The sequence below is a fragment of the Carettochelys insculpta genome, chromosome 4 (genome assembly GCF_033958435.1).
Source record: "Carettochelys insculpta isolate YL-2023 chromosome 4, ASM3395843v1, whole genome shotgun sequence".
NCBI classification, from domain to species: Eukaryota; Metazoa; Chordata; order Testudines; family Carettochelyidae; genus Carettochelys; species Carettochelys insculpta.
Genome location: NC_134140.1, coordinates 124,640,421 through 124,655,602, shown reverse-complemented (window position 1 = coordinate 124,655,602; position 15,182 = coordinate 124,640,421). Strand labels below are relative to the sequence as shown.

The following is a 15,182-nucleotide window of genomic DNA, read 5'->3' as shown; positions in this document are numbered from 1 at the left end:
CAAAGTAAGCAAGAGTTATACTCTGAGTAACGGGCAGGCCCTGTCTAAAGGAGACGTTTGCCTGCAAGTCAGCGTACAGGACGTGAACTTGGCACTAGCACTCATAAAATAAATGGAACAAGTACGTACATTTCACCAGGATAGTACAAGGACACCCCAACCCAGCACATGATAAACTAGTTGGACAAAAGCGCTGAATAATGATATTCTGTCTGAAACATCAGGAGTGAAAGCACAGTGATGAATAGGAATTCTTTGTGTGAAATGTTGGGAGAAAAGTACAAGTGGAGACAGAACGTGTCATTAATGCACAGGATGATACAGAAGGTGTGTATCATAGATTATCTGTCTCAGTCTATAATTGTTGGGGTACCTCAGCTTAACTGTTTGCCTGACTTAGTCAGTGACGGATCGATCCCATGTCACTGACTAAGTCGTGTCCCCTGTCATGGGCACAAATTCTTAGTCTACCTGCAGACATCTGATCTGGTGAAGCTACTACTGTGGTTTGTTTACAATAAACCTGGCCTGGTCACCTCAGTCCTTATCTGATTTGGTTGTCTTTTTGGGCTTTCTTGGGGTTTCCCATATTAACCGTCTGCACAGGGTAATGTGATATACAGAGGGAGCACTTGCATGCAGACAAATGATTGTCATAATTTATGGAACAGGAAAACTGTCGTCAGGACTCCACACCGGTGACTTCTGAACAATCACAGTTCCAAACTGACATATCCCCTGCTATTACTAACATATCAGAAAGTCAGCAATAAATTTGCCCTTAGATAAAGACCAACTGTCTCAAGCTGCAATGATAGTGGTTAGAAAGAGGAAACACTCTGAAGAACTGGTCAAGATTGTCCACCTTCCACTTAAGGTTCACCCCTTTGTCAAAATGGTGCAAGGATTCAGGGTCTTCTTTGACTCCTTCCTACACCTGGATTACCAGGAAGTGTCTGTTTCTAGAAATGCCTTTTTTCATCTCCAGCTTGTGAAGAAAAGAGACCTGGACACGGAGACCTGGACATGGGGATCCAGGCATTTATCATCTCCACGTTGGGTTACTATAACTCGTTGTGCCTGACGCTGAAAGGGAAGACAATGCACAGGCTCCAGCCGGTTCAGAATGTGATTGCACATCATCTCCATAGCTCAGGCCACCATGAGCACATCAGCCTTCTGCTGAAATCCCTCCCTTGGCTCCTAGTCAGCTTCTCATGCCAGTTTAAGGATTTGCTCCTCATTTCCATCTCTGAGCTGCCATTGCATCTACACTCCACTGGAACAATGCAGATCACCAGCCCCAGGGTGAAATATGTCACAGCTGGTGACGGGACACTGCCTGTCAAAGGGTGCTGGCTCTGGAACAATCCTCCAGAGAGAACAGGCAATTCCTGAGTCTGACCACTTGTAGGCAAAGCTGTGAAACCTTCCTCTTTGAGAAAGCTTTTCCACCAGGGCTGTCAACTAATGCGTGTTAACACCAGTGATTAATGCAGGGCAGAATCAACATGTTAATCACAGGCTTTAATGCACACTGATTGACAGCTGAGACTGCTGGCAGGGCTCTGTTCCCTGGCTGGCTCTCAGGAGCAGGGCTGCAGGGGTTCTCCACTGCAGGGCTCCCCCAGTCCAGCTGAAGTCCCGGCAGCTGCAGGGCTGCTGGCTGGTCTGTGTGCCATAACCCAGCTCCTTCACTGTGTCCTCCACCAGTGGGCTCCTGGTGGGGCTCTGACTGGGGCTGAACTCTCCATAATGAAGCTCCCAAGCCCAGCTGGCTCCCTGGAGCGGGGCTCCCTGCCATCAGGAAGGACTACACCACTCAGATGGGGCCTGAGAGGTGGATGGAGCTGCCAAAGCAGAGTCCACACCAGTTGGCTGCTGCTTCTGCAGCCTGCGAACTTGCCTCTGCTGGTCTTCTCTGGCTTCTCAGCCAGAACGAAGGGCGGGGATTGGCAACGTATGCCTGCTGGCACCAGCGATGCGCCGACACACCAGTGCGCAGTGACCAGTCTGAATGCTGAATGCATGCTGGGGCTAAGGCCAACTCCATCTGGGCAGCTTTCAAACAAACGTCCCCCCTCCTTTTCGGTGAGTGGCTTAAAGGATTTGCAAATCCGGTACTTATCACGGGTATGTGCGTCTCCCAACCACCATAAACAGTCTTTATGACGGTTGTTGATGGGCACAGACCAGCGGCAGCTACCACCTGACTGAGAGCCAGGAGCAGGAGGGTAGAGAGGGGGATTCTGAGGCATGCCCCATCCTGAGGTGACAGCCCTAAGGGACCAGCAACTGTTCAAAACAACAACGATTAGCTAACTAGAAGGAAACTATTCACAATCAGTAATTTGCAATAAGGATGACGGGACAGCAAGCACTGCAGCACCGACGTTTCAAGCACCGTCACTGGTGGCAAGAAGGAACTGAGAGCGGAGACAGCTGGCAGCATCTGATATAGAGGAGCATGTCCGCGCCACTCCAAGGGGTGCTGGAAGCAGTCTCCTATGGGTACCACTGGTGGAAAATCTTCTGGCACTGGTGCATGTAGCAAACACACACAAACACCTATGTTAAATGCACAGGAGAAAGCACTCAAAGAACCACCAGCCCTCACCAGAGAGGGAAATGCTGGACAGAAGAAAAGAAGCTTGAAGCTGGCTTCAGTGTCTCTTCCACACAGGTGGGCAAGTGCTGGGGTTCCCAGGCAGAACCACGGCTACAGGCTGTGACACTGGGAAATGGGCACTTAACGTCAATGAAGTTACAGGAAATTGGTGACTACCAGCTGAGAATCTGGCCTAACCTAGCTGATTGGCTCATCCCTATTAAAAAGTCAGTCAAATGATTTCTGCCAACCAGTGCTCCCTGTCATCTTTTCCATCCCTGTGCAGAATAAATTTGCTCTGGGCACCAAGGCATGTACAAATGGGGACTACTAGTAGAAACACAAATCCTAGCCGTGGGCACTCTGCTAATCAGCTGGGCAGAACTGGAACCCCTCTTGCACGGCCGCACAAGCATGCAGCTTCCAGTGGACACTGCTGCCAACCAAGTTTAATTTTTTTTGGAAAGCAAACCTACACATTCTTCCAATTCAATAGAGATAACGGGCCAAATTCTCTGCTCTCCTGATCCCATTGCTTTCTGTAGAACTGGGCCTGCAGAGACTTCGGCCCAGAGCGATTCCTCATCCTTGCTCAGCCGTTACTTATCAGAGTTGCATGGCCAGCAATCGAGCATGGATAGATTCTCAAAGGCACCCAGGGGATTTAGGAGCACAACTCCCACTGACTTTAAAGACTTTTCAAAATTTCCCCCTAAAATTTCATTTTCACCAAAGAGACAAGCAGACACATGGCCCACTCTGTAACAGTGGTTCCCAACCTTCTCAGTAACTCGGCACACTTCAAGGAGACAAACAACTCCAGGGCACACCCCTTTTTTCCTCTCGGGAGGCGGGGGAGGAAGCATGAGCATTTATACCACATGCCAGCTCCAGAAGTCTCCCCGCCTCTCCCACTTGCTGCCTCCCAGTGTGAATGGGCTCCTGCGGGGTCAGCATTTCCCCTCACAGCAGCCCTGCGAAGAGCCACTGTGGGGGAAACTGACCATCCCCGCACTAGCTGGGACTCAGGCAGCCTTGCTCCTTCAACCCCAGCTGGCATGGGGCTGTCATTTCCCTGCCCACACCCACACTCTCCAAAGAGTCCTTGCGAGGGGAAATAGATGACATCTCACTGCACGCTCGGGCAGTTCTCACAGCACCCCAGTTGAAAGCCACTGCTCTAGGCCCCAGAATGACAGCTGACAGCTTGTTTGTAACAACACCACAGGCAGAACAGCTTGAGTGCTGCAAGAACTACAGCCAGGGCAATGTCTCACATCAGGAAATGCCCTGAGTGTCTAGCCATAAAAATCCCTCTTGTGGCCAGTCTAGGGAAAGGCAGGAAATAAAACACTTGACATTCACTCCAATCGCAGATAGTAACTATATGGCAGCTCTGTGCAAGCTCCCCGGGCTGGCCAAACCCCTCAGTGCAGCCCCCATGCCTTGGCACATGTCTGTCAAATCTGGTACCTACCCCCAGGTAAAGCAGACTCCCAGTTGCTATTGGGTGCCCAGAAGATGAAATACCTGGTGCACAGATTCAAATCCTGCTCGGAAGTGGAGGGTTACTTCTCTTGGGGTTTGACTGAATTTTAAAGCTGAACAGGAACAATCTACCACCAGTGGCAGTTGCAGCCTTCCCTTTGCCACCACGGAAGCAAAAGGAAAGGCAACGGCAGGCCCAGATAGTGGGCATGAGGGCACAGGGAGGCTGAGGGCATGGACAGCCATACTAGCAGCTGTACTCCGGCCACGGGCAGCTCCAGGAGCCGAGAGAGCTGTGCTCACAGCAGGTAGGAGTGCTCCCAGGCTAATGGAGTCAGCAACTCCAGCAGTTAGTCAGCCAGTTAGTTGCCACTGAGCTTGAAGTGGGAGTGGGGTACCTGAAAGTTGCCCAGCAAGGTCATTCCAAATGAGGTCAAGCACAACGCAATCAGTCCGCTGACGTTCAGCCAGGGGTTTAGCACCTTTGGCTTCAGCTGTATAAAGCGGAGAACGGCAACGACAAGTGCTGAAAAAAGGAAACAGAATACCAGAAGCGCAGTTACAAACACACACACCACAGAGCTTGTGAGTGGGATTCCAAAAGTCCTAAACCCCTGCCCCCAATCAAACCGCTGCCATGGGAGCAGTCGTAGGCCAGGGTTAAGTGCTTTTGAACATGCCACCTTGCATCAAACTGCAGAAGATGCAATAGCTTAAGTGTCTTTGGTAATTCCTCCTCTTCCCTCCCTGCCCCGTTATATATCACAGTCACTGGCTGCATCTTGGAATCACAGAACATTCAAAATGGAAGGCATCTCAATAGGTCATCGAGTCCAGACCCCTGTCTTCATGGCAGGACCGAGCACCATCTAGATCATCTCTGTTAGATATTTATCTAACCTGTTCTTAAATATCTCCAATGACAAAGCAAAAAAGCAGTCCTGTAGCACTCTGAAGATGAACAAAAAAACGTATTAGGCGATAAGCTTTCATGGACAAACCCACGTCTTCAGGTCCGCTCAGAATTTTTCAGATCTGAAAAGTGGGTCTGTGCAATGAAAGCTCATCACCCAATAAATTATTTTGTTGGTCTCGAAAGTGCTACAGGACTGCTTTTTTTGTTCTGTGAAGGCACAGGCTAACACGGCTACCTCCCTGTGACTATCTCCAATGATGGAGAGTCTACAACCTCCCTAGGCAGTTTAGTCCAGTGCTTACCCACTCTGGTAAGAAATTTTTCCTAATGTCCAACGTAAACGTTCCTTGCTGCAATTTAAGCCCATTGCTTCTTGTCCTGTCATCAGAGGCTAAGGAAAATAATTTTCCTCCCTCCTTGTAAAACCCTTTTAGGTATTTGAAAGCTGTGATTATGTCCACCTCAGCCTTCTCTTGTGTATGGGACTAGGAGAGTGTCACAAATGGAACATGCACATTAATGATAATAACGGGGGCTGCATGAAGTTTATGAGGCAGATCTGCTGACGTAACCAGCTCCACAAGAAAACAAATGAGAGACCTGATGGAAGGCTTGGCGCAGGCCCTCTCTCTTCACATAAAACATACATCTGAAAAGCATCCTTGCAAATGCAGTGCTAGTGGAGGGTGCTGAAGTCTGGGGACTGAAACCATTGACCTGAGCACACAACAGGGACAGCACAGGAAGCTTCTTCTCACTGTTCTGCCAGCATCGCGCAAGTCTGACCTAAAGGAATCAGCCTCTAGGGGGTCACTAGAGCACAGGTCACTTTGCAGGACTAGTCCATCCATTGATTATGACTGCTGACAAGGGAGGAAAGAAGGACAAGATAGGTGGGCCCCTGTCCACTAGGAACTCCACTAAGTCTTCCATGATCCTTGCCCACAGCAAAAGGCATTTTAGGTGGCCAACCCCACATTTCATACGGGGCTCAGTAACATCAAGAATGAAATTCACCCCAGTGCAAGAGGCCCAGAATATGCTTTGTGGTCTGCCTCTTAGGCACCTATATTAAAGTTTTATGTGGTGTATCAGACCTTGTTCATACCCTCTGTGCTAAGGCGAACTGATCTCATAAGTAGGTTCCCTTATTTTTGTTTGTCACATTCAGCATTTCTTTTTAAACAATAGGTTCAATTTTGTTTCATACAACCCTGATGACAGCAGATAGACTCCTGCCCAGGAAGAAAATCAAACCCCATCAGGAGGGACTAAAAGCAATAGCCACTCGATGGACAGGCACGTACAAATCAACTGCTCATCTCAGTCCAGCTCTTGTGCATCACTGTCCATCTCCCACGGGGAGTTTTGCTACTGGTCTCCCAGCAGAGAGAACAAGAATCAGTGGGTCGTCTCCCCGCACACACAGGTGCAGTGCACCGATGGTGCTCAGCGAGCTGTCGGCTGTGCTGCTGGAAACGCTCTTCTGAGACGGCCAGGGCTGCCACATGCCTGCTCAGAGGGCTGCTAACCGTCTAACTTTGAGTTTGCCACATCACTTCCCTGAGACCATGCCCATGCCCCGCCCCTTCTCCAAGGCTCTGTCTCCACTCACTCCATCCCCTCTCCCTCTTTTGCTGGCTCTTCACCACCACACCCACTGGGCAGGGGTGCAGAAGGAGTTGCAGGCTCTGAGAGGGAGTCTAGGTGTGGGATGCAGGCTCTGGGCTGGGTGGGAGGTGGGATGCAGGAGGGGAAGGTTCTGGGAGGAGTCTGGATGTGTGCTGTGAGGTGCAGGACCTGGGCTGGGGCTGCGGGGAAGGGGTGCAGGAAGGCAGAGCTTATGCTGGGCAGCTCCCAAAACAATGGGCACACCCTTCTGGTAGTGGCTCCTAGGTGAGAGGTGTCGGGGGTCTCCACATGCCATGACCCACAGGCACCACCCCTATTGGCTTCAGTTTCTGGCCAATGGAATTTGCAGAGTCAGTACTTGGGGCGGGGCAGCACGCAGAGCTCCACCCTCCTCTGTGAGACCACAGGCGTGTGCCAGCTGCTTCCAGGAGCAGTGCGGAGTGAGGGCACACAGGAAGCCAGCCTCAGCCATGATGCTCTGCTGATGGTTGCCCCCGTCCCAAGCTGTTTTAAGTTGTCTGGGCCCTGGTCCATTCCCAACGCACACCCCTGCCGCCCACATCACCAAGCCAACAACTCAGCTGCTCAAAATCACCTGTCGTTTTTGAAGATTTAGGATGTTTTCAATCCGCACCAAAGAGTATTCAAACATTAGGTGTTAAAGGAACACAAGAAAAACATCAACATTCTCAACAGTAAAAAAAACATTCCTTCCTCCACACCAAAATGGAGAGATGCACTACTTATATTAATTGCTTCTGCATATACCACATGGTACTACCCCAGATGAAAGATTGGAAAGCAGCAATGCACATTGTAGTGCCTCTGAGCTAAAACTAGTAAAGCCCGGTCTCATTAATTATTTCTTAGAACCACAGGAGAGAGTGTTCGGGGGACCAGGAGGGAGAGCTAGATGAAGGATTAGCAGAAACAGATACACTCTGAAAAAGGAGAAATATTCTGGTAATTAACTGTAAGCTTCAAAATTAAGTACAGCTGTTCAGGAATGGTGATTCAGCCAAACAAAACTGGTTTCAACTAAGTCGGAGGGGTAGAGATTGATGATTTTTCATCTAAAAAAATCTGGAAATTGTAGAAATATTTTATTCGGAAATATATGAATTAGAAATTCCAGCTCTGTTTTGACTTTTCACTTTGAAATGTAAGATCATTAGATTAGTTGTAAATATTAAAAAATATAGTTGAAATCACAAGGAAGTTATTGAAACAAAATGGTTTTGATTGACACACACAATTTTTTTCCATATTTTCAGGCCACAAACATTTTCAAGATTTTGATTTTTCAGAGCAGAAAATGGCCCTTTCAAGGCAGAATCTCTCTTATGCAATATCTCAAAGGTGCTAAAAACCAGTTCCTGCCTGCCTCTAGAACTCAACAGCTGTAAAGTCGGCATGGCATTGTAGATAATGCTGGATTTGTCTCTCATTGAAGTCATGGCAAATTCCCAGGAAAGGATTTCATGAATGTATTGAAACGAGTGTCCCACCATCCTTTCTGCTTTATTCAGGCAGATTAAAAAAAAAAGAACAGTACATTAATTTCCCTCAAGAATGAACAAGGGCCCTCCCGTCACAAAATTCCATGGTGATGGAGCAATATGACACAAAAGGAAGTAAATCTGATGAGAAACCTTCCTGCATGGCTAGGGTTGGGGTGGCAGAGTGAGGTAGGGAATCAGACTGAAGGCTAGGTCATCCGGCAGAAGGAGACATCGGACATAGACTGACAAAAGCAACATGTTTCAAGGGCTACATTTTGCTGCTATGGTTGGGTAGCTTTTTCTCCTTGCACACGTCCAACCTGACCAGTGCCAGAGCTTGTCACAACATTTGTAATTGAAAAAATGGCCTTTTTCAAAGAATGAAAACTTTCACGAAAAATTGCATGGTATTTTTAAGTGGTAACTTTTACTGAAATGTTTACCAAAATGTTTTACTTGCCAAAACAACCAGTGTGGGGGTGAGAGTTGTAAACGAAAAATGGCAATAATTTCTTTTGATAAAAGTTCTATGAAAATAGGAAAACCTGGAAAATAGGAAAAACCTGAGAGACTGACCAAACCCTTTCATGCACATGACATGCTGAATAACGCTAGTGGGAGTTGTGCTGGAAAGCTGCAAGAACACCCTACAAAAGCTCACCAAGCTCAGCAGCAAAGCAATTTGTATACTCTGTGCCTCCTTGAACTTTCACTGTTATTTGCAACACATCCTCTCCTCCAGCAAGGTCTTCAGTGTAGCTAAGGTCAACACAGTAAAACCTCGATTTAACAAACTAATAGGGAGGAAGGGTTGTCCGTGAATCCCAAAAGTCCATTAAATCCCAGGGTTTACTACCTACCCACCCACCCCTACTAGGCTCCCCCAGCCCCCCAAAAAATGCCAGGGACTCACCAGACTGCAGCTGCTGGAGCAGGAACCGCCAGAGCCTGCCGCGTGGCTGGAGATGCCCTGCTGCGTGCAGCTGGAGCTATTCCACTGTGCGCAGCTGGAGGAGCCGACATTGATGCCAAGAGCCACCACACGCTCCTCTCACCAGGGATGGGGTACATATGCGGGCAGAGAGAACTCGCGTACGTACCCCACCCCTGGTGGGAGGAGGGTGTGGCAGGTCCGGCATCAATGGCAGCTCCTCCCCCTGGGCACAGCGAAGTCCCTTCAGCTGTGCATGGGCAAGGCAACTCCAGCCGGGGGTGGTGAGGCACCTGCAGCCATGCAGCAAGGTCCCTACAGTCGCATGCAGTGAGGCAGCTCCAGCCATGTGCGGCTCTGGCAGAGGAGGCGGCGGCTGTGGCTCCTCCAGGCAGCAACAGCAAGCCTCTGAATTTATTTATTTTTGGGGGGGGGGGGCAGGGGGGGATTTTATGGACCCCGGCCGACTTCGGGAACAATGGGGGTTGTCTGTTGTTTCTGAAGTCTGCTAAATTGGGGTCCGCAAAAATCCAGGGCTTACTATAATGGTACTAGTTGGAGGTAGCATCCATGGTAGTGAACATAGGACCTGTTCCAATGAGCTCCAATTTATCCTGACGGGGCAATGCCCATAAACATCATAACCAATTTGTTGTTGTTACATTTCCAGCCTTGGGGTTCCATAGCTATATTTTTCTTTCTAATACTGGATGGGTTTCAGAAAGGAAATGTTGATGGCAAGTAGCAGGTTTTAGCCTCCACACCTAGTTCGTCCATTCTTTCTTCAATCACAACCGCATGAATAACTTTAATTCATTCTCATAATACAAGTGTGAGACCAGATCACAAAATCAGCTGCACACGGGCAGACTCCTGCACCCACACAGAAGCCCAGGGACTTTTATGGGGCTTTGTGTGAATGCAAAGTCTGCACATCTGATTGTAGGAGAGTGGACATTTAAACTTCAGTAGCTCAGCAGGGAGACACATATTTACTTAACACATCAGAATCTGAGATACATGCATATTGCTGTACTTGGTTTTGAAGTAGAAACTGAAATTGCAAGTATATAACCGCAATGTGTGTGAGAGTAACAGTATCCATATGATGGGCAAGGACCACAGATAGTGTAAACTAGTGCAGATCCATCATTTCAGAGGATGCAAACTGTTTTATACTAGCTGAGATTCTGGCCCAATATAGCCATAAAGATGAGTGTATATAGACATTGATATTCCTATTTCAAAATCTACACTCAACTTTCACTCCATCTTAATACACATATCAATAATTTTGGGTACAGTACATTACTTGGGAGAACCTTGCCCAAGACCATCCCCAGCAGAAAACAGTGATCCATGAGAGGCTGGTGTGCTTTGAGAGGTCCTGCTGCAGTGCAGACAAGGAGAGGCAGAGAAGAAAAGAAGAGCAGCAAAAACAGCCCTGTGACCCTCCAACAGCTGCCAACACCTGCCCCTTCTATGATAAGATCTGCGGCTCCAGACTCAGGCTGATCAGCCATCAATGAATTCACAAATAGGAGGGTGACATGAAGAGTCCTACTCGTTGTCGAGTGAACACCAAGAAGAGAATCAGTAATTTTGGGCAAGGTGCATTAGTAATTATAATACTAAACTGTTCTATGGTGCTTTTCACCAGTAGTCTCAAAGCACTTAATAAAGGAGGTGGGCATCATTACAGAGGCACAGAGAGGTGAAATGATTTACCCAAGGTCACATAGCAGGCCTATGTTTGAGCTAGAGGTTGCAATTTACCCCCAAGCCTTAAGTCTACCTTGGAGTTATTCTACGATCTAAACATACAATGGTGATGAAGGCATTAGAGTGTTCGTGATTATTTTTAAAGTAATTAGATTTAAAATACTTCTCCAACACCTTCACTGGGTCACTCCAAGGCAGACTAAAGCTGTCCTAACTGAACCTTTCTACCCTTAACACATTTGCATTCGAGTGTCATCTGAACTCAGAATTTCTTGGGTTTGGAAATATGCAGTACTTTTTATGTGTGACAAAGTGACTGAATCTCTGCTTTAATTGCACAACTCAGTTCAGTCTTAACTATGGAGCTCTCAGCGATGCTTTCATTATACACACAACCATGTTGGCAAAGACAGCCTCAGTAACGACAACAACAGAACATTAGCTCAGCATTATCATTTTGATTCATTTGCCTATATAGATTTAGGAGCAAATACTTACAGTATCTACGGCATAACAAAGTTTTATTGACAAAAAAATGACATTTTTTTTCAAACACTGTAACCATCTAATGTTCCACCCAAACAAGTATGAAGTTTCACCCCATCAGAAGGAAGCCGTGAATGTCCCTATTCTTACTAATAGCATTTACAAAAATAAATTAAAAAAATCTCAGAAGTAACATTTTGTCAAATGCAACACCCAATTACACAATGCTCCCGTGCAGAATTTTAGAGTAGCAGTAAACAAAAAACAAACAAACATAAACAAACAAACAAAAAATCATTCCATGCACCAAAAACACAGTCATACAGACTCAAGGTTAAGGTGAAATGATAAAAGAAGAGAAGTAAATGGAAAATATGAAGATCGTATGTATCCAGCTTTGTTCTGTCTTTTTTTCCAAATAGCTAGAAATAACACTAGCTTCATACTAGCCACACTGGTTTAAAAGGTTTCAAATAATCAGCTTTGACAGCAACATCTACTGGATTTTACTCATGTTCCAGTGACTTGTTAAAGTGAATTAAGAGACAAAATATAAATATATATATATATATTTATACATATATATTTCTCCATGCGATTCCTACCTAGAAATGCTGCCATGTTCATGACTTGGCTAAATACACAGCTTGCAGGGGGTGCGTCACCTGCAATACTTCAAAAATATAAAGTGTATCATTGTAACTCTACTAAGACAACTAAAGAGAAAGAGAGAGAAATCAATAACACCCACTGATCAGAATGATGCTTGGGAAGGGGGTGAGGGGAAATCCAGTTACCTTATGTAAGGGGGACTTTTGGAACCAGCTTTCCTAGGTGACATAAAAAAACAGGAGCCAGGATTAAAAATGTTGCTATTTTGTCTCTTTTTAAAAATATTTGTTAAAAGTTACTTGTTTCAAAACCATCAAAAAACAACAAACTCCAGCAACAAATTCTTACCCATCCGGCAGGTTTAATGGATTAATTTTGTTATCTTCCACAGCTATAAAATATCTGTCAAAAGAGGCAAGATGTAATTTAGAACACAAACAATGCAAACATAAGACCACAACAGCCATGGTTTTTTTACATATAAATTCGTTTGGGAACCAGTTCAGAACAACACTGAAGCATGGGCTTAATTTTAAGCATCTGCTAAAACTGCACTCAAATCAGTCACACTCATTTAGCTTTAAGCATGCACTCGAGTGCTACTTCAAATTGAGGCCTTGATTAGTAATATTAATCAAAGTCCTCTTATTTTCTTGAAAGCAATTATTTTCTAACCACAGACACAACACTGTTTGCTACCAGCTGACACTATTGATATACAGTAGCTTAATTATTGATAAAGGAAAATATGGCTGTTTAGTCTTTGTCTTCTGCTTCCGGCTACACAAATCATATGATTCGGCTGAAAGGCAAAGAGGAAAAGCTATTGTGGGTATTCGAACCATATAACTAAGATTCCAGTCCATCTAATTACAAGACGATTTCCATTTAGCTTTATTTTATTACTGCAATGTCAATTGCTTGTAACTTAAAGATTACCTTGAGGCAACTGATCTTGCAATGCTCACCTGCCCCACTGAGACTGTGTCTACGCCAGCACCCCTCTTTCGAAAAGGGGAAGCTAATGAGACACATTGGGATATACTAATGAGGTGCTGCACGAGGGCGGCGTCTTCGGGCTATGCATGCTGCGCAATGGCACCATCGTCTCCGGTGGTGGCAAGGACTGTCGGGTCGTGCTCTGGGGGGTGCGACTATCAGAAGCTGCAGGAGAATGAGGTCCCAGAGAGCTTTGGGCCAGTGCGCACCGTCGCAGAAGGCAAAGGCGACACCCTCTTCGTGGGAACGACCTGCAACTCGGTGCTGCAGGGCTCGCTGGCCGCGGGCTTCTCCTCCCTGGTGCAGGGTCACACGGAGGAACTGTGGGACCTGGCCACCGACCCCAGCCTGGCCAGGACAAGCAGGTGCATCTGTGGAACGTGGCCACCCACCAGCCGCTGTGGAGCAAAGCCATCAAGGATGCGGCCCGCTCGGCTGGCTTCCATCCCAACGGCTCCGTGCTGGCAGTGGGGACCGTGACCAGAAGGTGGCTGGTGCTGGACACAGAGATGCGAAACCTGGTCACCATCCACACAGATGGCAGTGAGCCCATCTCTGTCGTCAGCTTCTCACCAGCTGGCAGCTACCTGGCTGTGGGGTCCCACGATAACTTCGTCTATGTCTACAGCATCTCCGAGGGCAGCATGAAGTACAGCCAGGTTGGCAAGCGCTCGGGTCATTCCAGTTTCATCACCCACCTGGACTGGGCAATGGACAGCAGCTGCGTCGTCACCAACTCGGGGGACTACGAGATCCTGTACTGGGACCCCACCACCTGCTGGCAGATCCCCAGCGCTGTGCGTAACCTAGAGTGGGCCACGGCCAGCTGCGTGCTGGGCTTCAGGGTGTTCGGGATCTGGCCGGAGGGCGCGGACAGGACAGACGTCAATGCTGTGTGCCGCTCCCATGACGGCAAACTCCTGGCATCTTCGGCAAAGTGCACTTGTTCTCCTACCCCTGCTGCCAGCCTAGGGCCCCGAGCCACGCGGCCAGCGGGCACAGCAGCCATGTGACCAACGTTGCCTTCCTGCCCAACGACAGCCTGCACTTCGCTTGCACAGGGCGGGGGAGGGGCTGGCACGGGGCGGGGGAGGGGCTGGGGGACAGGGGTTGTATTTTCCAGAGATCTATATATGTACGGAGTCTATATCCAGAGCTGTATTGAAAGGCTGCAGGTTGCACAGGCTGGGATGGGATGGGGGCTGAGAGGGAGAGGCAGAGCCAGACCCCAGGGTGGGGGATGGGAGGGGAGGGCCCTTGGGGGAATGGGCGGCTGGTGCTGCCTTTCCTTAAGGGTCTCAGCCTCCCCCCGCCTGACCGCAGATGAATCAATCCCAGATGACGGGGGTGGGGGGAGAGGGGCACAGCCTGGAGTGGGGCTGTCTCTGCCCTTCCCCACTCCTGCCAGGCCGCTGGATGGGGGGAGTTGTGCCCCCCAGGGGAGCAGGCCGGGCAGCAGCACTGCCAGGGTGTGACCCTGCATGGCGCCAGCCTCTGAGTCCCATCAGCAGAGGAACGACTTGATAAAGAGACTGGTCATGTGAGCATGACAGCTGCCCTTTGCCAACCAGTACAGATACCAGTTGTCATGGATACAGTTTTGACAGTCCATGAATGGCCAGAGTTAGTTACACAATATAACGTGCCCATTCACATGAGGAAGTAACTAAGTGTACTTCTTGATTTCATCGTACAGTGAATGTGTATGACATGAACATGCTGCACCTCATTAGCATAATGGCGGCCACGGCACTTCGAAGGTGCCTCTTCATCACATGCGGCTCATCTACACAGGGTCCTTTCGAAAGGGGGGGTGCTAATGTGAACATAGCCTGAATGATGTCACTTCCCTACTGTATCCTGCCTGGATAAACCACTTTCCACCTTTATAATTAGCTCTTTTCTTTTTACAGGATAAAACGCTGCCCCCCCCCCGACCCCGGTGTTAATGACTTCAGTGGCAAGAGAATTCTCCCTCAGACATTTCCCAATGGGTATCGGCATATGCTGCAGTAACACAAGCATGAGACGTAGGAGAATAGTTAAGACACTAGCCCTTATTTTCCCACTCCAGTCATCTGATATGGGTCAGGATTAAAAAGGTTAATCCCCAGCTACATGGCAGAGGTCAGGCTCCAGCAATCACTGTTACAACTGCGACCGCAATGTACATCCTCATCAGTCAGGATATCATTAACGCCTGGCTCTCAAACCGCAGCCAACAGTGAATTCCTGCGGCACTGGGGAGAGCTGGTGGTTCCTCCTCATTTCCAGCTGCTAAATCAC

At 48.0% G+C, this 15,182-nt stretch overlaps 1 protein-coding gene and 1 pseudogene across 6 annotated transcripts in view; one reads left to right on the top strand and one right to left on the bottom strand.

Annotated features, from left to right (window-relative positions):
* The window catches only part of TMEM150C (transmembrane protein 150C), a 49,794-nt gene that overhangs the window by 10,565 nt on the left and 24,047 nt on the right, over positions 1–15,182 (bottom strand). For all 6 annotated transcript variants that reach the window (XM_074993731.1, XM_074993734.1, XM_074993732.1 and 3 more), the window contains 4 exons: positions 12,246–12,299; positions 12,083–12,115; positions 11,891–11,958; positions 4,495–4,622 (listed from right to left, as the gene is read on the bottom strand). In XM_074993731.1, coding sequence (XP_074849832.1) covers positions 4,495–4,622; positions 11,891–11,958; positions 12,083–12,115; positions 12,246–12,299 — 283 coding nt within the window. The remainder of the gene's footprint in view (positions 1–4,494; positions 4,623–11,890; positions 11,959–12,082; positions 12,116–12,245; positions 12,300–15,182) is intronic.
* On the top strand, positions 12,691–14,061 carry LOC142012222 (echinoderm microtubule-associated protein-like 2 pseudogene; annotated as a pseudogene).